A 23,336-nucleotide genomic window follows, 5' to 3' on the forward strand; every position below is an offset into this window, starting at 1 on the left:
ATGAATCTCAGTAACTGAAACCTCATCAGGCTGATTAAAACCTGATAATCTCACAGTATAGGTTGGGTTTTGCTACAGAAACAATTATACAAAATAAGTTCTCCATTTTCAGGACTGGGACCATAAAATCTGCAATACTGGCCCCCAGTTTTAAGTATCTTAATCCATTAATTGCCAAGAAGATATTTAAGTGGAAATAGTAGTATAAACAGAAGAATTAAAACACAATCATCTTTGGTTCCCAGCTGTGTAGTTGAATGTGAGTTGTAACGATTTGAAATATTTAATATTAACTACTTTGATGCATAGTTTCCATACAAAATCTGGCCTTGAATTAAGATTTGATGGAGAAGCTGGTGCTGATCTTCTGCCTCGATGTCTCCTGAGCAGGAATTTATTCCTTTAGACCAATGTCTTGCACACTGGAGTAACCAGTTTGTGTTATCACCACCATTTTGTCATCTGTTCTGTAGAAAACTAAAAAAAAAAAAAGAAAGCTAATTTTCAGGCTTGTCACTCCATTTATATTCATCAACACTTAAGAAAAATATTAAAAATCTGCCCAGTATGTAAACAGATGGTAATCTTTTAACTTCCTTTTGAATTAAAAAATCTATTATTAGTGGTTTTTGGCTCAGTAAAGTTTTTTTGGTAATTATCCATTATTTTCTTTTCATTCCATCTTATGAAAAAAACAGAGCTGGAACGTGTCTCTGTACCTAGTGGAAAACACACTGCATGATTTATTACATTGCTGTTTAACAGCAAAGGCAACTTTTCACAGACCCACCGCCTCATTCAAGAATCCTAAAAGACCACTGAGAAAATCTCTTTTGTCTTGAGAAATAAAAAATGGATAAAAAGATTAGGGAGTCTTCACGTGTCTTTTTTTTCTTTTCTTTTCTTTTTTTTTTTTTTTTTTTCTTTTGCTAAGATACCTGTCAGAAACCCTACATAACTTGTTCCCAAGCTGTGCCTGGATCTATGCTCTCAGCTGTACTATCTGCCTTTCTGCTGGGGGCTGGCTCCAGTTCTGTTCAGACCCCTGTCTGCCTTAGTGAAGCTCAACCACTTTATTGCGTTGGATCCTGGGAACACAGCTCTATGCCCCTCTGCCCAAGCTTAATTATCGTCCATGGTTTGGAATGTATAATAATGTCTGATGGAAAATGATCCATTAGGCTTCAAAGGACATAGCGGGCAGAGGAATGAGGGAATTCAGGGGAGGGAGAGGATGACTTGTAAGGCTCTAAGCACCAGCCTAACCAGCAGATACTGGTATTTAAACATGCCTTCTTATAACCTTGGGATATGATGGGTAAATTCTAGGGGCTTATACCTGCTAATATCAGACATTTATTAGATTGATTTTTGTCTTCACGTGTCTTGAAAGAATGAGTGAGTGAGTGAATGAATGAAACAGCTTGACCTAAGCGTGAAGCGTGATGGGTCCTAAGTATTGTGCTCTCTGTTTCCCGATGCAGAATTTAAGAAGAGGATTACCTCAGGTTCCTTACTTCAGTCTCTATGGAGACCAAGAAGGTGCTTATGAACATCCAGGCTCCAGCCTTTTCCCTGAGGGTCCTAATGACTATGTCTTCAGTCATCTTCCACTCCACTCTCAGCAGCAAGTGCGAGCTCCTATCCCCATGGTGCCAGTTGGTGGGATCCAAATGGTTCACTCCATGCCGCCGGCCCTTTCCGGTTTACACCCTCCACCCACGTTGCCTCTGCCAATGGAGGGCTCTGAGGAGAAGAGAGGAGCTTCAGGGGACTCCTTCGCCAAGGATCCCTATGTGGTTCCTAAGCAGCATGAGAAGCGATCTCCTCACGCTCTGCAGTCATCTGGTCCACCTAGCACACCCTCCTCTCCTCGGCTACTGATGAAACAGAGCACTTCAGAAGACAGCCTGAACGCAACAGAGCGGGAACAGGAGGAAAACATACAGACTTGCACAAAAGCCATCGCCTCCCTCCGGATTGCCACAGAAGAGGCCGCTCTGCTGGGGGCAGACCAGCCAGCCCGGGGGCAGGCGCCCCATCAGAAACCCTTGGAAAGTGCACATGTGAGCATTAGACACTTTAGTGGACCTGAGCCAGGTCAGCCCTGTACCTCAGCTACCCACCCTGACTTGCATGATGGTGAAAAGGACAATTTTGGTACATCACAGACTGCATTCGCTCACTCCACGTTTTACAGCAAGAGTTGTCTGGATGACAAACAGTCGGGCTTTCAAGGCAGCAAAGAATTACCCTCAAGCACAGAGGAAGACAAGGAACCTTCGTCAGAAAAGAGTCAACTACATTGATCTAAGATGCATGGAGACTTTCATTTCCACATTTTCCCCTTTGTTTTTGTTTTTGTTTTTCTAGAAATAGAGGTAATCAAGTTTATAGCATGCCTGTCCTAAGTTACAGTAGTTTGCTATTATATATACTTTTGTTATATCAAAAGAATTAGGTAAATTAACAAGTCATCATGAGCCTGACCAAAACAAAATTTGAAATTAACCTATTGGGTCTGGTACTTTTAAAATTGTACAGATGTTTGTGCCTTTTCTTTACTTTGCTTATATTCTTATAAGCATTTTTTAGCAGTAATTTGTACATATTTTAGAATTTGTGTATCTGCTTTGTAATAAATGTAATTTCTTTCCTTTTTTGGACACTTGGATCTAAATGATGTAAAGCAAAACAGCATCAATATATATGTGAGGTTGCACTAAAACATATTTTTATATGATTAAAACTGAACAGCTTTTATGTACAGCTCTGATTCTGTAATACTAATATTTATTTACTTTGTTTCATAAATTGTACATTTTTTCTTAATGTTGTGGATTGCTTTTCTATGTGAAGCATGGGATTTACTGTTGCGTAACTAGAACAAAAATGTATATTGTAAACAAGATATTTAAACTAGAGTATCTTATTCTGCACTTATGCATTAGTTTAAAAAAAAGATAAAGGATGTATCAGTCAGTTCTTAACTCTTGTAAATTTTTTTGTCTCTTGTTTGCTGGATTGACTATAACTTAAGTGCTGATTGTGATTTTAAACTGATAGTACCGTAAAGCATTAAAGTAAACAATGTGCTATTGTGAGTTTTTTCAAAGCTTTATAAATCAGTTATAAATAATATTAAAAGTATTTGGTCTTATGTGAACATGTTGATCTATATACTCATCTAAATATATGGGAAAACATTCCACCCCATGTAAATATGTACAAGTGCATCACTGGTACAATTTTATGTAACTCAGTTGGACACTAGGTTGCCACAGACCTATGCTAGGGTGTCTTTAAAAATTAAAGTGACAAAGCACATGGGACTGTGTTGAGCTTGGTTATCGGCCGGCCCGGTGGCTTGGCAGGCAGTGCTGTGCGCTGCCCATGGAGAAGACCTGGGCTTAGCAATCTCCTTGGTTCTTGCTGCACGAGATGGTGACTGGAACTAAGGCTACTACAGAGGGGTCGCGCTTGGACTGAGGGGTGGGTGTGGAAGCGGGGAAGGGCACGGAGACCTGCTCCCCAGCCCTTCCTGTCAGCCAGTCTGCACGGTAACAGGGGTGGCATCAGCTCTAGGGGAAGCCACTTGACCCTACTGCAGAGGGGAAGAGTGTCACACTCCTGGCTATCTCAGGGGGAACGGAAAAGAAGCTTTCCAGGGAAAAGAACTTGTGGGAGGATAATGTCTTTTGTACATAACATTTAGAATGGGCTTTGGTTAGCGTGGACGGTGGGCAGAGCCTTTGTTTGTAGGTTCAGAAGAATGGAAGGAAGGGAAGGGGTACAACACATGCGCACACACGCACGTGTGTGCACGCACACACACACACACACACACACAATCTGGGTTATCTTTGTGCTATATAGTGGATTATAATTCTGTGAAACCAAGTTTGTATATTGAATTACATTAAGGAGTGTTCTTTAAAAAGAGAAATAAATATAAGATTACATGCTTGAGGTGTCTAGTTTTTATGTGTTGTTTTACATTTTAATTTCCCAGTTTTGTTGCTGCAGAAATTTTGAGGCTACCAACATACCATCTGTGCTTTTAATTGCTAGGCTCTGCCTATCCCGAGGTGTGCAGAGTATGAACGCTTTTAACATGTGAGAAGGCAGTCACTGGCTTCCATATGTCATCCGATTAGAACAGAGAGTGGTCAACACAGTGCGAGCTCTAGAAATGGGGTCCTCAGAACCTGGGCATGGGAATGGGTATCTGAGAAGAGTCATGAGTAAATCAAATGATCATTTCCCCTTCTGCTTCCCTCTCAGTATGCATACATGTCTGAAATTCCCCCAGTGGGGAAACCTCTTTATTTTTGCTGAGGTGACTGAAGGTAAAAACCAACTGAAACAAATACACCGTAAAACATCCAGAAATCATTGTTCTTTCATTACAAAAAAGTAGAACCTTTTTAATAATGGAAATAGCTCATTAAAGTTCAACCTCTATTAGTATTTTCATTCCAAAAATCTCAAATTGGTGGATTTACAACTTACCTATTACGTTTTATGAGCCAGACTGTCTTTTTAAAACTGTGTTTTACAAAGGTGAACTAAAGGCCACCACAGCTAGCCTAATATCTGTCTCTCACAGACAATAATCCTTGCAACATTTAGTTGCATAGGGTGATTTGTGTGTCTTACTCCTCACTGGGGTGTGTGTGTGTGTGCATGTGTGTGTGTGATCCCTGGCCAAATCAAATACTCTTCTTCCTCTATCTAACTCATTTCATGTATTCACTTGTTCATAAAACAGTTTTTGAATGCCTACTATGAACTGGGTACTATAATTGGCATTTAGGATGAATAAGAGAGTTATTCCTGCCATCAAGGAGTGCAAATAAAGAGGAGAGATGTATATGTGAGTAAATATATACAGTATGCTGTTAGTGCTAAAATAATGGCGCATTTGGTGTGTTTTGCAGTCACAAAGGAGAGAGCAATCACCCTGCTGAGAATGAAAGGAAGCATGGAGCAGGCTTCACTGCAGAGGTGGCCCTGGAACTGTTACAGATCAGGGTTCTTGGCCTTCTTAATCAATGGAAATTGATCAGAGGCCAGACAAGAAATTCAGGCAAGGCTTTATGGGGGCCCCTGCTGCAGCAGGGGGCAGCAAGAACAAGCAACAGTTTCCCTTGCTTGCTTGCTCACTGAGGGGGAATGAGCTGGTTCCTTACATGGGGTGAGGGTACGTGCAGGTCCAGGGGTCGGGCTGGAGTGATGGCTCAGGTTGTTTGCTCCCCCTTTTGGTGGTGTTGTGTGCAGGGGGCATGCGCAGTACCCTGCTTTTGCTCCCGGCTCTTCAGAAGTGGCCATTGGTCTTTTTGGTCTCTTTTTTTTTTTTTTTGAATTTTTGAATTTTATTTTATTTATTTTTTTATACAGCAGGTTCTTATTAGTCATCCAGTTTATACACATCAGTGTATACATGTAAATCCCAATCGCCCAATTCATCACACCACCACCCCACCCCACTGCCACTTTCCCCCCTTGGTGTCCATATGTTTGTTCTCTACATCTGTGTCTATTTGCACCTTGCAAACCAGTTCATCTGTACCATTTTTCTAGGTTCCACATATATGCGTTAATATACGATATTTGTTTTTCTCTTTCTGACTTCACTCTGTATGACAGTCTCTAGATCCACCCACGTCTCTACAAATGACCCAATTTCGTTCCTTTTTATAGCTGAATAATATTCCATTGTATATATGTACCACATCTTCTTTATCCATTTGTCTGTCAATGGGCATTTAGGTTGCTTCCATGACCTGGCTATTGTAAATAGTGTTGCAATGAACATTGAGGTGCATGTGTCTTTTTGAATTATGGTTTTCTCTGGGTATATGCCCAGTACTGGGATTGCTGGGTCGTATGGTAGTTCTATTTTTAGTTTTTTAAGGAACCTCCATTCTGTTCTCCATAGTGGCTGTATCAATTTACATTCCCACCAACAGTGCAAGAGGGTTCCCTTTTCTCCACACCCTCTCCAGCATTTGTTGTTTGTAGATTTTCCGATGATGCCCATTCTGACTGGTGTGAGGTGATACCTCATTGTGGTTTTGATTTGCATTTCTCTAATGATTAGTGATGTTGAGCAGCTTTTCATGTGCTTCTTGGCCATCTGTATGTCTTCTTTGGAGAAATGTCTGTTTAGGTCTTCTGCCCATTTTTTGATTGGGTTGTTTGTTTTTTTAATATTGAGCTGCATGAGCTGTTTATATATTTTGGAGATTAACCCTTTGTCCATTGATTCATCTGCAAATATTTTCTCCCATTCTGAGGGTTGTCTTTTCATCTTGTTTGTAGTTTCCTTTGCTTTGCAAAAGCTTTTAAGTTTCATTATGTCCCATTTGTTTATTTTTGTTTTTATTTCCATTACTGTAGGAGGTGGGTCAAAAAAGATCTTGCTGTGAATTATGTCAAAGGGTGTTCTTCCTATGTTTTCCTCTAAGAGTTTTATAGTGTCCGGTCTTACATTTAGGTCTCTAATCCATTTTGAGTTTATTTTTGTGTATGGTGTTAGGGAGTGCTCTAATTTCATTCTTTTACATGTAGCTGTCCAGTTTTCCCAGCACCACTTAATGAAGAGACTGTCTTTTCTCCATTGTATATCCTTGCCTCCTTTGTCATAGATTAGTTGACCATAGGTGTGTGGGTTTATCCTGTTCCATTGATCTATAATTCTGTTTTTGTGCCAGTACCATATTGTCTTGATTACTGTAGCTTTGTAGTAGAGTCTGAAGTCAGGGAGTCTGATTCCTCCAGCTCCGTTTTTTTCCCTCAAGATTGCTTTGGCTATTCAGGGTCTTTTGTGTCTCCATACAAATTTTAAGATTTTTTGTCCTAGTTCTGTACAAAATGCCACTGGTAATTTGATAGGGATTGCACTGAATCTGTAGATTGCTTTGGGTAGTATAGCCATTTTCACAATATTGATTCTTCCAATCCAAGAACATAGTATATCTCTCCATCTGTTTGTGTCATCTTTGATTTCTTTCATCAGTGTCATAGTTTTCTGATTACATGTCTTTTACCTCCTTAGGTAGGTTTATTCCTAGGTATTTTATTCTTTTTGTTGCAGTGGTGAATGGGATTGTTTCCTTCATTTCTCTTTCTGATCTTTCATTGTTAGTGTATAGGAATGCAAGAGATTTTTGTGCATTAATTTTGTAGCCTGCAACTTTACCAAATTCATTGATTAGCTCTAGTAGTTTTTGGTGGCATCTTTTGTTCTTTTTGTATCTTCTTGTCCATAATTTGCCTCAACTGTGCATGCACACAGTTATTTTTAGTCCCTTATAGTTTCTTTGTATTTTGTTGCTCAAGGAGACATTTGTCCAGGTGTAAGCACAGCAGCAAAGGGTCCCAGGTCTCAGCCTGTCTCAGAACAATTTATTGACTTACTCGTTCAATAGATAAATTTCATCATGTACTCTGGGACACTGTTCTGTGTGCTGGGTGCATGGTACTGCACAAAACACAGCAAGTCTTTGCCTCCATTTTATATTCTGGTAGAGGTGAGGCATAAAAATAAAGTGGAAAATGGCATGTTAGATGATCCAGGTTGTGTAAAGCTGTGAATGGGGGAAAAGCCAGATGTATTACAGCTAGCTCCCTGAGTCTATGACAGGGTGGACGTGGTTAAGCTAGAAAGGTACGTCAAAGCCCAATTTCCTAATCCAATCCAAGGAGCGTGGATCTGACCCTGTAAGCAATAAGGAGCTGAGGTAAGGGAAGATTGAAGCAAGAAAGTACATTGCCATTGTTAGTGTTGTTGTTATTATTCAGAGAAAAATCAATGTGACAGCAAGGAAGATAATGGATTTGAGAAAGAGTGGAGGCAGGGAGACCAACTGGGAGAATTATGAAGCTATGTCGTTTCCCTGGAAATAAGGGCAGCAACAATCCAAACAGACAAACGGGTCATGGAGATAGAAGGGACAGTTTACTTAATGAAGAGGAATTGATCATAACTAGTGACTGATTTGGCGTCAGGGAGAGAGAGATAGAGGGGATAAAGACGACTGGAGTTTTAACCTGGCAGTGGAATGAGGTGGCCTTGTTAACCAAGAAAAAGAGTGGGTTTATATTGCATCTGGAGATGCAGGTAAGGAAATGAGGTCCCTACAGTAGTTCAGAAGGAGGAGTTCAGTCTCAAGAAGGGCCCAAGCTGGAGACTGGTTTGTCTATTCTTGTCACTTACTGGTAGCTGAGAGCACTGAATTGGATGAAATCACTCAGGGTGTATGTGCACAGAGGGGTAGAAGAGGAAGTTTGAGGACTCTCACAGGAGAAAAGTTAATTCATGACACACAATGGATGTCTTAGGGCATCAGGGCTTACCCTTCTTGTGGAACCCTATTTGTAAAAGGATGGACCGTGGTATATTTTCCAATTCAACTCAATCCCAGTCACGGAATCAAACCTGGCTTTCCAGAAATTATATATTGAGTATCACAGCACAGCATAAAATTCTCTCAAATTGTACTTGAGATGTGGCGGGTCCAAACTGATAGGTGCTGTAAATGTAAAATATGTGCCAGATTTTGAAGACATAGCAGAAGGAGGAGGCCAAATATCTTTTATAATTTTTCATATGAATAACATGTTGAAATGATTAAAAATTGGATATAGTAAGTTAAATAAGTTGTTATTAAAATTGATTGCCCACATTTCCTTTTCTAAATGATGGTCCAGAAAATTGAAAATTGCATATGTGGCTCATTGTATTTCTATTAGTTGATGCTAAAGAGAAGATAGATCTGAGGGGATAAGAAGGGAGACTGAGCTTAGCTCGGAGGCTATTTCCATAATTGAGGTAGGAGATGATGGTAGCTTGAAATAATGTGGTAGTAGTTGGATTAGAGAAAAGCAGATAGCTTTGAAACACATGGCGGGAGAGAGGGGGATATCTGGAATTTATGGGAATGGGGGTTTATTGGATATAGGCCTCTCAAAAAAGAGAAGAGTCACTGATAATGCTCCTTTGCTAGCTGGTCACTACTGGGTTAAACATGAAGCCTTTTCACTATTGGTTAAACCCGGGTAGGGGACTTCACTGGTGTCACAGTGGTTAAGAATCCGCCTGCCAATGCAGGGGACACATGTTCGAGCCCTGGTCCGGGAGGATCCCACATGCCGCGGAGCAACTAAGCCCATGTGCCACAACTACTGAGCCTGAGCTCTAGAGCCCGTGAGCCACAACTACTGAGCCAGCGTGCCACAACTACTGAAGCCCGCTTGCCTAGAGCCCATGCTCCACAACAAGAGAAGCCACCACAATAAGAAGCCCGCGCACCGCAAAGAAGAATAGCCCCCACTCACCGCAACTAGAGAAAGCCCGCGTGCAGCAACAAAGACCCAATGCAGCCAAAAATAAATAAATAAATAAATAAATAAATAACCCGGGTAGGGGGCATGTTTGGGAGAGTAATGGGCAGTTTGGTGACCCTGATCTCCTAAGTTTGAGGGCCCTGTGGGACATCCAAAAGGAAAGATGCAGGGAGCAACTGGATATGTGTGTCTTCTAATACTGTATCAAAAAATAATAATACCACTATCATTTATTTAAAGCCTATCATATGCCAGGCATATCTCATTTAACCCTCACATGTATTCATGGATAAAAATATATGCCAACATTTCCTTTCTTTTTTAAAAGAAACATACTCTATACTCGTGGTTCACAGCCACCCTCTTTTCCTAATACGTATTTTATTGTGCCCCTTTTATATAATATAATTGGCTTTACATGTCATTTCAAAAATTTCAATATAATATCCTAACTGTATGTAAGGGAGAAATGGCAGGAACGTAATCTCTAATACAACTTTATTTCTTTATTCTTAGATAAATGCTCTTTAACTATTACAGTTAAAGGTTAGAGTAGAAGATCTAATGAATATTTTGGTACTTGCACCTCTATATAGATCACCAAGAATACGACAGCTACCAATGCAGGCTCATACCAGTGCGTCGTGTTGGGAACTCATGAACCACAAGTGACATTGCCTCAAGGACATGATTTTCTGGAATGGTGAACAAATCTTGGAAAGTTCCAAACAAAAGAAAACATTTTTCTTGATTTACATGGTAGTTGCCTTCCTAGAACAATTCAGTCTACAGTTAGTTCTGTTGTAACACTTGCTTTAAAATTTGTTCAAAAGCAATTGATATATTAAGGAACAATCTGAACATAATACATTTGCTTATGAGGAATTTTTCAGCGAGAAACACCAGGCAAATCCAGAGAAGTGCACTTTGCTGAACGAGCCATGTAGGAATACACACATGTACATGCTAACACACTAAACACCTACCAGCTACCTCGTTTCACCACGCCTGCACACGTAGTGAATGGGGCTGTAATTTTCCGTCCAGTTTCACATAACCCTCCCTCCATCACTTCACAATAACTCACAAATGGCGGCTCTTCTGTTGCCCACTTCTACTAGCGAACTTTAGGTTTTTTTCCAGTAAAGTATTTATTGTAGTTCTTGTGTATTTCTTAACCATTTACCATGTATAAAACTGTGCTACTATTTTTACTGGGATCCCACCTTTTTATTTATGTCACTCATGAAGTTTTTGAGTATCGTGTCCCTTAACCCATTTTTCTCATAAGCCCTGTTGTTTTTATTGCATGATTTTGCATAGCACAGTGATTTTTAGAAACACACGTCTTCCTATAGCAGAAATGACTTATTAAAGATCTACCCCCCCAATTTGTCTTTATAATAAAACAGATTCTAGATTCATAGAGATCTAAATAGATCTTTCATTTTCATGAGAGTCTCCTCTGGAGGGACATCAGAAAGTTGTACAAAACTGTCCTACGCATTGCTGGGACCCCAGTATCCCAGAACCCGGTCTACTAAGCGCCGGTAGCTCCCTGCAATAATGACACCCTGCAACCATAGCAGTAATTGACAAGCCTTCATACATTTTCCACAATACCCTAGGTGTTTATGTGTGTGATACTGCCCCAGCTGAGAACCACTGGTCTGTTTCAAGCTGGGGGAAATAAAGATGAATAGAAATTCATCAGACAGAAATGTATTTATTTATTCTAAAAAGCTCATCCTCAATATCATGGAATCAAGCATTGTGAGTTTTATGTGTGAAACAATTTTTCAAAGCATTTGACAATTTCTGTAAGTCTATTCTGATTATAGTTGTTAACACATAAGTTCACCCATAGCGTGTTAAGAAGACTACTACTATTTGAGTCAATTTAAAAATAACGATGCCAATAACTGCTTTTTTCCTACTTTGTGGCTGCTATTACTAAGATGATAAAGTTCAAATCCAAGTAATTTAGACACCAAGATCACTTCTATATCTATTACATTAATGTAGTACGTGCAGTCTCCCTATTACTATGTTTATTCAGTGTGATAACATAGACTTGTAAAATCTACAAGCAGGCAAACATCACTTTACATACACATTCAAAGATCTTCAAATTGCCCTCTACCTAATAGATTCGTAAGAGTACTGCATTTCTTCATTCTCTTCACAAACCAAGCTGAATGCTCAAAGCCGCTCCCTATACATCTGTGCATTTTTGGTGTTCACCAGTTGAATTATCTGCGGTCGAATTTAATCCCAAACCAGTTTATGCAAGTTTTGTGGATTACTGAAGTTACATAATTTAAATGTCCCATAAAACTATGAAGTACAAATGCGACAAGCATAGAGTGCTTATATCTATGATGACTAAGTTATATGCTTTAGAAAGACTTAATAAAGATGAGTCACTAAAAATTTCCATTGAATTATGTGTGGTTGATACAACTGTAAAAGATTCAAAAAATAAAATAAAAAATGATTCTTCCCTCCAACTGATTCTTGAATGTCTTTGAATTCTCATTCCTCTTTAAATAAATTCAAATTCAAATTTTAATTTATTGTGATTGGGTTTTATTTAAGCTACCTGATTAGATTTCCAACAACAGACTCATACTCAAAAGAGAGATGGCACACTATAGTACACTAAAAGATGGTAAATGTATGAGCATTTTTAACTTTTAAGTTAAAAGGAAATATTTGAAGATGTAATTATGAAGTTTTTATGATCAGTTGACTTTTTAAAATTAATCAGTCAACCACTAGTTCTGGTTGCATTGTACCAGACAACTTACTATGCATGGCATTTCTAGAATTTGGCATGTGAGAACCAAACCACAGCAACCAATAATGGAGTATTCACAAATAGGGCAAATTATATAGATATAGATCATCATTTGTTTGTCTTTAAAACACTGAGAGTCCAGGATAAGTAAAAATAATATCTTTCATCTACCTCCCTGAACCAAAAACAAAAAAGCAAAGTCTAAGGAAAATCCCAAAATGAATCATTATTAATTGCTTTCTCTTCTAACAACCTCTGTTTTCATATTAATCATCTTCTTTTTCCTGAGATGGACAAGAGAGATTAATTACCCTTAATTTAAAAATGCAAACATCACCACAGAAAACTTCTCTTCACATTCTTTGTCCATGAGTGAGATCTCAGAATTAAAATATCTATTTTGAGGCCAACCGGTAACTATAAACACCGAAGTAAACAAATCCTGCCTGGTGGGGAAAGATGGCAAGAATGAGCAGAAATGGTGTTTTAGAATGCCAATTTCTTTCTTTCCAAACTTATACCAGGAAGACTTGCCGATTTTTTAGGTACAGTATACACCATCCAATATTTTGGACATGGACGTGTTTAGGATAATCTATACCAGACCTCATTCCTTTCATTTTTATTTTCTGTAAAGTTCCAGGAAAAAAAATTCTGTATTTGTTTTCTTAGTCATTTTAAATAAGGTGTCAAAAATCTCTAAGGAATGTAGACTTTGGAAAGCATGGGATGGTCCCAGAGCCAGCCCTTATACATCTCTCCATCCCCCCTTTTTCCAGCAGAAGTGCAGTATTGCTTCCAGATTTGGGTGGACTCTGCACTGGGGGACACTCCTGAGAAGGTGGCAGGTAGAGTTGGAGTTGGAAGAAATGGCAATTAGGGGGTATTTATAAGAAGCGGAACATTAGTCCTACTCCTTGAAGGAACAGTAACAAGCCATTATCCTTGACACTATCAAACAAGATCTCTTTATTAAATTGGGAACATGTGGGTTTTCAAGGCACAGTTGTGTAACGTAGAACTCTTACTGCTTGTCTCTGTGCATTTCTTTCCGACTCAAGGTTTAGAATTGGGATGGCAGTATGAAGCATGCCAGCCTCCTCAGCCCCTTCCCAGCCCTTGGAGGATGTCAACAGTCAAACTTGTCCTCTTTCTCAACAGGCAGCATTGTGCAATATCAGCAAGTTCAAATCTGTGCTTTGCTACTTCTCAGCTATGTGGCCTTGGGTAAGTTATGGGAGGCTAATTGCTGGAAAAAACAGCCCCCAAGTTTCAGGGGCTGGACACACAAGCTGCCTGTTGGAAACTCATGGAAAGTTTACTAGATCAGCAGGTAGCTTTCCTTTAAGCAATGATTTAGGGCAGGCTTGGTAAACTAAGGCCTGTGACTGAATTTGGCCTGCTGCACTTTTTTTGTACAACCAATGAGCTAAGAATAGTTCTTACATTTTTAAATTACCATATTTTAAATGGTTATAGTCGTATCTACATAATACCTTCAATTCTGCTTCTTGGTCCTCAAAGGTATTTACTTTTTGGTATTTTACAGAAAAATTCTGCTTGATCTCTCCTTGATTTAGGGACCTAAGCTCCATCTACCTATGGCTCCACCATATGTAACAGGAGGCTTCCAGAGTCCATTCATTAATCAAGAAGGATGGTTGGTACATGGGAGGATTTAATGATCCAGGCCCAGCAGTGCTACACACCATCCCCCAACCATGTTCTCACAGCCAGAACTCAGTCACTTGGCCACACCTAGCCTCAAAAAAGGCTGAAAAAATGTAGCCCAGCTGCCTTCTCAGGAAGCAAAAGAGAGGAGATGGATAATAGTTCGCTAGTCTCGGCCACTGCAGACTACTTAACTTCTCTGTGTCTCTGTTTCAACTTGTGTGAAATGGGATTAAAATTTTAAAGAGAATTGAATGAACAGGGCCTGGAACAACACAAATGCTGTGTAAGTGTTTACTGTTATTTCTCTCGGCCTACAGGTTAGAAATCTCGATTTCCTTCTTGACATCTACTTTACCCCGTATGCAATCAATCACCATGTCCTACTGATTTCTAATATCTCTCAGATGTCCCCTCTCTTCTCCACTATGCCACTATTGTAAAATATGGTTTTACTGTTATTGAGGTACAGCAAGGCCAAAGGTTCGGGAGACAATTGCCATTGAAAAGATAGTTTGTTATACTCACAGATCCCAAGAGGAAGGGGCATATCGCTCCATGGGGGGTCACACAGGGAAGCACCAGGGTTTGTCAGGAGGCAGAGGGAGAGAGAATGTAACATGGCAGAAGCCTTTATTGTGGTTTCCAATGGAAGGGATGGGCAAGGCAGGGTAAACAGGTTTAGGTTTAGCTGGTTGAATAATTTCAGTGGGCTCTAGGGCTGTCTGGTTGTCTGGTACCCGGTCTTGGGGTGATTAGGGCAGGTGGATAGTGGCCCAGATTGTAAGAGCTTGATAAAAAAAAAAAAAAGACAGTTGGGGGTATGGGCTCTGAATTGTTTGGTTTGCATATAAAGATATGCTTGATGGCCAGTTGTTTACAATCTCTAGGAATTAGCTAATCCTGGGGAGGGCAGTCCCTCCAGGGTCAGCCAGGCCCCAGATGCCCAAGCATCAGAATATAGAAAGTGAGAAGACTCAGACACTATCCTCAACTGGATGACTTGCAATATTCTTCCATCTCTCTTACCCTTGTGAATAAGCCTCCCTCCCTGCAGGCAGAGTGACCTTTTGAAAGCCTACATTTGATTGTATTACTGGCCAGCTTAAAATGATGCAGGGTTTCCCAATGCCCTTGGGAGGAAGATCAAAGTCATTCACATCACTATAGTGCCCTAGCGTGCAGGCTTCTCTTCTGGTCTCTTCCCGCACTTCTCGTTCCCTGGGCTCTGTGCTTCAGGCACATGGGGCACATCAGTTCCCCCAAAGTGCCTTGTTCCTCCACCTACTGGGCCTTTGTACTTGCTCTACTTTCTGCCCGAAAAGCTCTTCCTTGCTCTGTGCTTTTGCCTCCTTCTCTGTTCAACACATGCTTCAAATTTCACCCCAGATTCACTTCCTCAGAAATATTTGCATGACCCCCTGACACACACATGCATTGTGTGATTAATTTCCTGGGGGCAAAGTGGCAAAGTTGATAAATACTAACCTTTGGAGTCTGACTAAATGGATTCAAATACCACCTTCATCACTTCTCCCCGTTTGACCTTAAATAAGTTATTTAATCACTCTAAAACTCAGTTTCCCCTCTCATGGCATAAGGATAACAACAGGAATTCTCTTGGGCTTCTTGTTAGGATTAAATAAGATAATACACATATAATGTTTAATAATTTCTAAGACTTAAATGTTTCATATTAAAATTTCCTATTAAGCCTCAGAATTTTTTGTAACCTAGAATTCTTGCCAGCTACTAGCAATTAGTCAGGATTCAAATTGAGACCATTTTCATATCCCTGATTAAGAGAATGGTTTGTTAATTAGTATCAATCACTTCAGAAGGTTAATATAAGCTAATTAATAATTTAGATACTGCTATGGAAATGACATTTGCTCACCATGGGCACCAAAATGATTTCTTTGCTTATCTACCATGACATATAACAACATTCTTTTTATTAACCAAGAGTTCTACATACTGAGAATACAGAGAAAATAATTAAACATAACATATGATGGAAACAAATATAAGGGTATCGTTATTAACTTGCCTTTTCTCACTTTCTGCAGACGAAATTTCATTTTTATCCCTGAATTCCTTCTAATAAAGTCTTACTTTCATTAGGGTGAAAGAGTGAGGTATGCTGTATGTGTTCATATACTGGATTTGATCGATGGTTGCCCAGGGCTGGGAGTGGAGGGAAGGCTTAACTACAGAGGGTCAGGAAGGAATTTTTGGAGGTGGTGGAATTGTTCTGTACCTTGATTGTGGTAGTGGTTATGCAACTACATACATTTGTCAAAATTCATGGTGTTATACATTAAAAAGGTAAATTTTACTCCATACAAATTATATCTCATTTTTTTAAAAAAGAAAGATTGGATTGACAATTTGGTGTTTTCTTAAGCTTAGGAAATGCTCGTGGCAACATTGGTCTTCCATTATTGAAGAGGTCAAGAGTAGTACATTTGTATATTCACAGAATCATGATCCAATGATAATTTCAAGTTTTAAAACTAATTACAAAATAGCTCAGTTATATGTAAGTGAACGTTGTCCTTGCCATGGAGACAGAGTATGGCATGCTGCAAAGTGAGAAACAGGGGAGGCAAATACACAGGACATAGCAACCAAAGGGGACCTCCCAGAGGCTACACTTTCACCTAAATGCATGGAACTTGGAAAAGTCTAGATTTTTTGTAAAAATGATGAGTGTATGCTTTCAATACCAAAATGATTTACAGCCTGCTAATTAAATCATGCTGAAATTGGAATTTCATTCTTGTTTTTGATGGGTAAAAGGGGTTTTATTATATTTGCTTGGCTCTCATCCCTAGGGAATCCAGAGAGTGAATGCCTTCTACAGAAACATACAGCTTCTTGGGAAGTATGAGTCATCAATTGAACCAGAGGTGTGGAAAAAAAAAAACCTTCTGAAACCAAACAAAACAAAAATGTTAAGAAGGTGGTTCCTATCCTGAGGCAGATGCTGTCATTGTTATTTCTAATGTTGTTCTTACTCCATTGAGGAGAACTTACCTCTGACAATCATGAGCTCTTTTTCTAGTTAAAAAAAAATGTATCTGTTTTAATGTTTCAAGGTGCAAAATCAGCCCTCTCTCTTCACTTTCCCTGGAGTGATCCTCTTATGAACAACTGATAGTTTATTTCTTGCATTTGTTAAACATTTATGAGCACTTTACTAGTTTCTGGGTATTGTACTAGATATTTGGAATTCAAGGACCTGTTACCAAGAGATTTTCTTACTACTATGCCTATTGGAGATTTTACATTAACTAGGTCAGCCTAATTTAATTTTTGGATTGAAAGAATTACTTTAAAAATGTTTCCCTTTATCCACTAGTACTTCTCTTAACTTCTCTATTATAACAATCTATATTTGATACTCACCAGTAACATAATATTTATCATTAAAATTCTTGTCACAAACTAGAAAAGCCTATATAGTATGAATGAAAAACAAATAATTAATAAGTTAAGAATTTTAATTTCAAAGGTTTGGGTGCTCGGGCTTCCCTGGTGCCACAGTGGTTGAGTCCGCCTGCCAATGCAGGGGACACAGGTTCGGGCCCTGGTCCGGGAAGATCCCACATGCCGCAGATCAACTAAGCCCGTGCACCACAACTACTGAGCCTGCGCTCTAGAGCCCGCAAGCCACAACTACTGAATCTGCATGCTGCAACTACTGAAGCCTGAGCTCCTAGAGCCCGTGCTCCACAACAAGAGAAGCCACTGCAATGAGAAGCCCGCGCACCGCAACGAAGAGTGGCTCCCACCCGCCGCAACTAGAGAAAGACCGCGTGCAGCAACGAAGATCCAACACAGCCAAATAAATAAATAAAAGAAAGAAACAGAAAAAAAATTTTTTAAAAAAGGTTTGGGTGCTATAGGCACTTAAACATGTATCCATTTATTCAAAATTATTTCTTTAGGACTTACCATATGCCAGGTCATGTATTATATATCAGAGATATAGGAGTAAACATGGCGGATGAGGCAACTGCCCTTCTGAAATGTATGTCCCAGTGAGGTGTAATAAGTAAGTAAAGGAGTGAGTAACCATGGTTCAGTTCAGAGAGTAAAGTGAAATAGAGCAGCGTGACTGAGTATGGGCTCCTTCAGGAAGAGGTTCTCTGAGGACGTGACATCTGATAAAACACCTGAGCAATGAGACGGAGTGGCCGCGTGAAGAGGGAAGAAGAGCTTTCAGGTGGAGAGCGTGCAAGTGCGAAGTTCTGTGGAGAGAATGCCCTTGGACTCTTCTAGGAGCAGAGCGAGTGCTGGGTGGTGCTGGGCCACTGGGGGTTGCTGTGGCAGGTGAGCGGGACCAGCTGAGGTGAGGAGCAGGCAGAGGCTGGGCCGTTTCTCCCGCTGCGGGCCAAGTGGGGAAAGCTGGATTCACCCCGAATGCATGGGAAACTGAAGCTGAAATACTTTTAGCAGGACATTGAAAGGCTTTTAAGAAAATTTTATTTGGAAATAATTTCAAATTTACAGAAAATTTAGGTTAAGGAGTACAAAGAATATCTCTATGCTCTTTACTCAGATTCACTTGTTACTAACATTTTGCTCAATTTCCTTCCTTTATTATTTACTATCTCTCTCTTTCCCAAAAACTTTTTTATCTGAACCATTTGAGAGTAAATTGCATACATCATCATGACTCTTAAACTCTAAACACTGCAATGTGTATTTCCCAGTAAAAAGCTATTTCCTTATGTGAGGATTAATTTTAGCTGTCAACTTGACTGGGCCATGGGGTGCCCAGATATCTGATCAAACCTTATCCTGGGTCTGTGAGGGTGTTTTGGGTGAGATTAACATTTAAGGCAGCAGATGGCATAAAGCGGATTGCCCTCCCTAGTGTTGGTGGGCCTCATCCACTCAGTTGAAGGCCAGTATAGAAAACAATGGCTGACTCTCCCCCGAGTAAGAGAATTTTTCTTGCCTGATGGACTTTAAACTGGAACATTTTTCCGCTTTCAGATTCAAACTGAAACGTTTGTTCTTCCTGGGTGTTGAGCCTACTGGCCTTTGGACTGGAAGGCTTGCTGACTCACTCTGCAGATCTTGGGAGTCGCCAGCCCTCATAATTGTGTGAACGAATTCCTTATTATCTATTAACTATCAATCTATCTATCTATCATCTATTAATCTATCATCTATCTATTTCCTGTTAGTTCTGTTTCTCTGAAGAACCCTGATTTTCCTTACGTAACCACAGAACAGTTATCAACTTAAATTTAGCATTAATATAGTACCTTTATCCAAACTACCATCTGTATTCCAATTGCATCAATGGAGACAGTGATAACCTTTAATAGCATTCTTTTTCTCTTCCAATACAGGATCCAATCTAGGATTACACATGTGCTTAGTTTTCATGTCTTAGTTCCTTCAATCCGTAATAAATAGTTCCTCAGCCTTTGTTCTGTTTTTATGACTACGGACAGGTTTGAAGCACGCAGTCTTCTACCTCCTATCCACACCATGCCCCCCCCCCCCTTTTAATAGATCAATCTCCATTTTGGATTTGTCTAACATTTCCTCATGATTAGATTTGGGTTAAGCATTCTTGGTAGGAATATCATAGAACTGATGTTCGCCCTTCTCAGAATATCCCATCTAGAGACACTCAATATCCAACTGCCTTGTTCGTGATATTAATTTTAAGCACCCAGTCAAGAAGTTATCCAGTTGTCCATTGTATAGTTATTATTTTCTCCTTGCTACTAACAAATAACCACGCAGATAATACTGATTCTTACCAAAATTTGCTCCCTAGACTTAGCATTTCTTGATGATTCTTGCCTGAGTTTCTCTTTACTGTGATGTTTGCAAATGATGATTTTCCATATCCAGTACTCACCCCGCATTTACAATATTCTACTGTTAGCAAGAACCTCTCCTTCTTCTTCATTCTTTGACTCATTATTTATCATCAGTGTGGACTTGCGGATTCCTATTTTTTAATGGTTTATGGTTAATTACTGCCCTGAATTGTTTTATTTCTCAAATGGTCCCAGTGGGAGCTACTTCAAATTTTTCACTTTGTCCTTGTGACAAGTCCTTATCAATTTGAGGCAACATTTCCTCAGTTTTTCACATAAAGGGAAAAATTGTATCTTACTGTATTTCCCTTACCTCAGCCCAGGAAACAATCATTTCTCTGAGATCCGCGATTCCTTTGAGTGGAGGTGGTGTCAGAAGTCAAGTTCTGGTTGCTAAATGTGCTCATTTTTTTTTACTGGGAGTGTCATTGCTCCAGGATTCTTTCAGCAGATAGAACCAGGAAGTGTGTGTGTGTGTGTGTGTGTGTGTCCATATCCACACATGTGTATCAATACATACATATATTCAAACACATACACATTTTAGAAATCATGAGTCCATGTCAATGCCTCCAAATCTCATCCATTCTCTCAAGGTCTCTCCTGCCTTCAACAGAGTAATAAGAGGATGTCCAAAGCTCTTTCTGTGGGCAACTCCATAGACAATGTCCTCAAGGGTGGGCAAGCATGGAAGCAGGGAGACCAATTAGGAGCCATTGCAGCAGTTCAGGGGAGAAATGATGGTGAGGGAGGAATGGTCATATTTATATTCTTAAGGTATAGACTGTACTATAAGCACACGCTATGCTATGAGAGAAAAGGAGAGAAATCATGTATTACTCTGAGAGATTTAATCTGAGCTGTGGACATGACTCAATAGGCAGAATTTTCAGTGGCATTGATTTGACACTTAAAGTGCAGAAAAATGGCCTTTGTTAGTAGATCCCTACAGGATGTGGAAGTGAGAACATGATCACTGTGACCAAAGAAGTCCCCACAAACTTGGAGTCTATCAGTGGGAAAATATTTTAAAAGACTAACATTTAAATACTTCCTTTACCCACTTCAGGGAAGTGTTTGGGATACACAAATCCTCGAGAGGAGGCTGTTGGCTGAGGGGAATATGCTGATGTTCCCAATATGAACAAGTTCTGGAAGCAAAGCAAGAAAACCAGCCTGCTTCCCAGGTATTCCTTCAATTTTTTAAAAAAATTTATTTTATTGTGGTAAGAACACAACGGGAGATCTACCCTCTTCACAAATTTAAGTGTATAACACAGTATTGTTGCTTCTAGGAACAATGTTGTACAACAGATCGCTAAATAATTCCCTAACCTCAGAATACATTCAAAGTACGTTTCAAAGAGATTCCAAAGAAAGCAGAAATTGCATTGTCCACTATTCTAAGAGTTGTATCTCCTAACTGTGACAGTCCTGGGGGAAAAAGAAGAACCACTATCCTCCAAGAATATAACTACTTTCATTTCTTATGTTTCCTTCAAGCAACATTAATAGACACACGATTTCTACAATGAAGTCATCTTTGCATGCTTTATGATGTGTTTAACCCTCGTTTTCTGCTTTTATATCTATTGAAAATTATTATAGAGGCATTTTAATGTTTCTGACTATCCCGTTTGGGACTTTTCATGTCATCTTTTTATAATGTAGATATTCACTCTTGTACGCATCCTACCTCACTTCAGGGTGGGAATGCATTTCAAGTCACAGAAAGAAAAATGATTAATAATTTACCTACTGATTCATTTGATCTTCTAACCAGACGCTGAGCTGTCAAATCTAAGCCCGCTTTCTTATCTGGGGAAGAAACAAAACACAGTTTGATCTGCTTCATTTACTATGGACATTGCTCCCATGAAAGAAATTCCACAGCAATGGCCAGATAGGAACTTAGATGTAAGTTTATACATACACACAACAAGCCCAGGGAGGAAACCCAGCTATCCACGTTATCCACTGGAGTTCCAGTGGGTGATGACACCTGAAGAATGGCTTCTTGTCTGGTCGGTTTAGGACTGCCTACTCTACGTCTGGTGCAAAATTCCAATGGTCTTTCTAAAACCCGGAACAGCGCAGAATCTTCCTTATCTCTGAGTGCACAGGGGACTGTGGAACCAGCACTTCCTGCACTACAGGAATAGGAAACACAGTGAAGATGATTTATTAAAGATGTTTCATGTTATAGTTTGTGCATCACTAAACCCCGCGACGGTCTGTGTGGCTGTTGGTCTCCTCTGCTTCCGGAAACATTAAGGTCTAGGAGGTACTCACCAAGAAAACATCAAGAGAGATTCCTTGGGTGTGGAGTAGATGCTGACATGTTGACCTTCAATTACTTGAGAAACACGATTGGGGTTTACTGATATGAGGAGGAAGTTGAGGCAAAGGAAACAACACAAAACTTAAAGCCAATTGTTTTCAAACTGCAAAGTCTGTGGGAATGTGAGTTCATTCTTGTTTTCCCATTACAGCATTTTTCCCTGCATACTCCCCTCACTGCCCTTCCCCAGGAGATGATGTTTTATGAGGCAAGGGATTTTAACATTTATTCTAAGAGAATTCTATCAAACAGATCAAAATTTGAACCTCTAAATCCAAATTATCACACACATACGGGAATAAAAAATAAAATTCTTACACTGGAGAAAAAGGACAGCAACTTGCAACTCACAGCCACTTTTTCTTGGCATTTCATTTGTAATTTCCTGGTAGCAGTTCTCAGTGAGGTGTTACCTGGAATTCTGCCAGATCAGTCTTACACAATTTGTTACAATGACTGTAGGTCACAATCTTTAACTGTTGGCAGGTGTTCTGGGCTTGCCCTCACTTGAGGAGCCCCAGTTAATTCAGTCTGGTACAATTCTTGTCTGCTTAGTTCTCGAGGATCCTTTTATATACTCTCTGAACCAGAAAAATTAGTTAGCATGATCTCACACACCACTCAAATCCTCACAGGGCCTAGAGCGTTGATTTCCAAGAGCTGTGGGAATCTTTCAAGAGCTCTTCACATACCTCTATCTATTCTCAAAAGTATTTTCGATGGATCTGTGAAAGTAAAAGGAATGTAATAGATACCAACATATTGTCAAGAGTTACCTGACCTGCTCCTGTAACTGTATGCATTAGTCCGCTTGGGTTGCTATAACAAAATATCATAGACTGGGTGGTTCAAATAACAGATACTTATTTCTCTCACTTCTGGAGGCTAGGAAGCCCAAGATCAAGGTTCTGGCTAATTCTGTTCCTGGTGAGAGCCCTCTTCCTGGCTTGCAGAAGGCTGCCTTCTCACTGTATATTTACATGGTAGACAAAGAGCTCTGGTGTCTCTTCCTCCTCTTACAAAGTCACTAATCCCATCATGACAGCCTTACCCTAATGATCTCATCTAAACCTAATTACCTCCTAAAGGATCCACCTGCAAATACCATCACATTGGGATTAGTGCTTTGACACATGAATTTTGAGGAAACACAAACATTCAGTCCATAACACTGTATGATTAGAGAATATAAATCCTGGAAGGAGCCTCGTTGAGTGTTGGATAAAATAACTTGACAAAAAACTATCTGTCATCTGGGAAGGTAACCACCCTAAGCACTTATGGTTTCAAGAAGCTCAAGAGCAGTAAAACATTTCATTGC

The 23,336-nt window shown here is 39.7% G+C and overlaps 1 protein-coding gene and 1 long non-coding RNA gene across 6 annotated transcripts in view; one reads left to right on the forward strand and one right to left on the reverse strand.

Annotated features, from left to right (window-relative positions):
• HIVEP2 (HIVEP zinc finger 2) overlaps positions 1-3,967 on the forward strand; it is a 193,250-nt gene extending 189,283 nt beyond the window's left edge. For all 5 annotated transcript variants that reach the window (XM_082405420.1, XM_082405422.1, XM_082405421.1 and 2 more), the window contains one exon: positions 1,485-3,967. In XM_082405420.1, the coding sequence (XP_082261546.1) occupies positions 1,485-2,309 (825 nt within the window). In that variant the 3' untranslated portion in view covers positions 2,310-3,967. The remainder of the gene's footprint in view (positions 1-1,484) is intronic.
• LOC309634953 overlaps positions 1-23,336 on the reverse strand; it is a 738,917-nt gene that overhangs the window by 610,756 nt on the left and 104,825 nt on the right. The window lies entirely within an intron of this gene.

Source organism: Balaenoptera borealis, assembly GCF_965194805.1.
Source record: "Balaenoptera borealis genome assembly, chromosome: 9".
Taxonomy (NCBI): domain Eukaryota; kingdom Metazoa; phylum Chordata; class Mammalia; order Artiodactyla; family Balaenopteridae; genus Balaenoptera; species Balaenoptera borealis.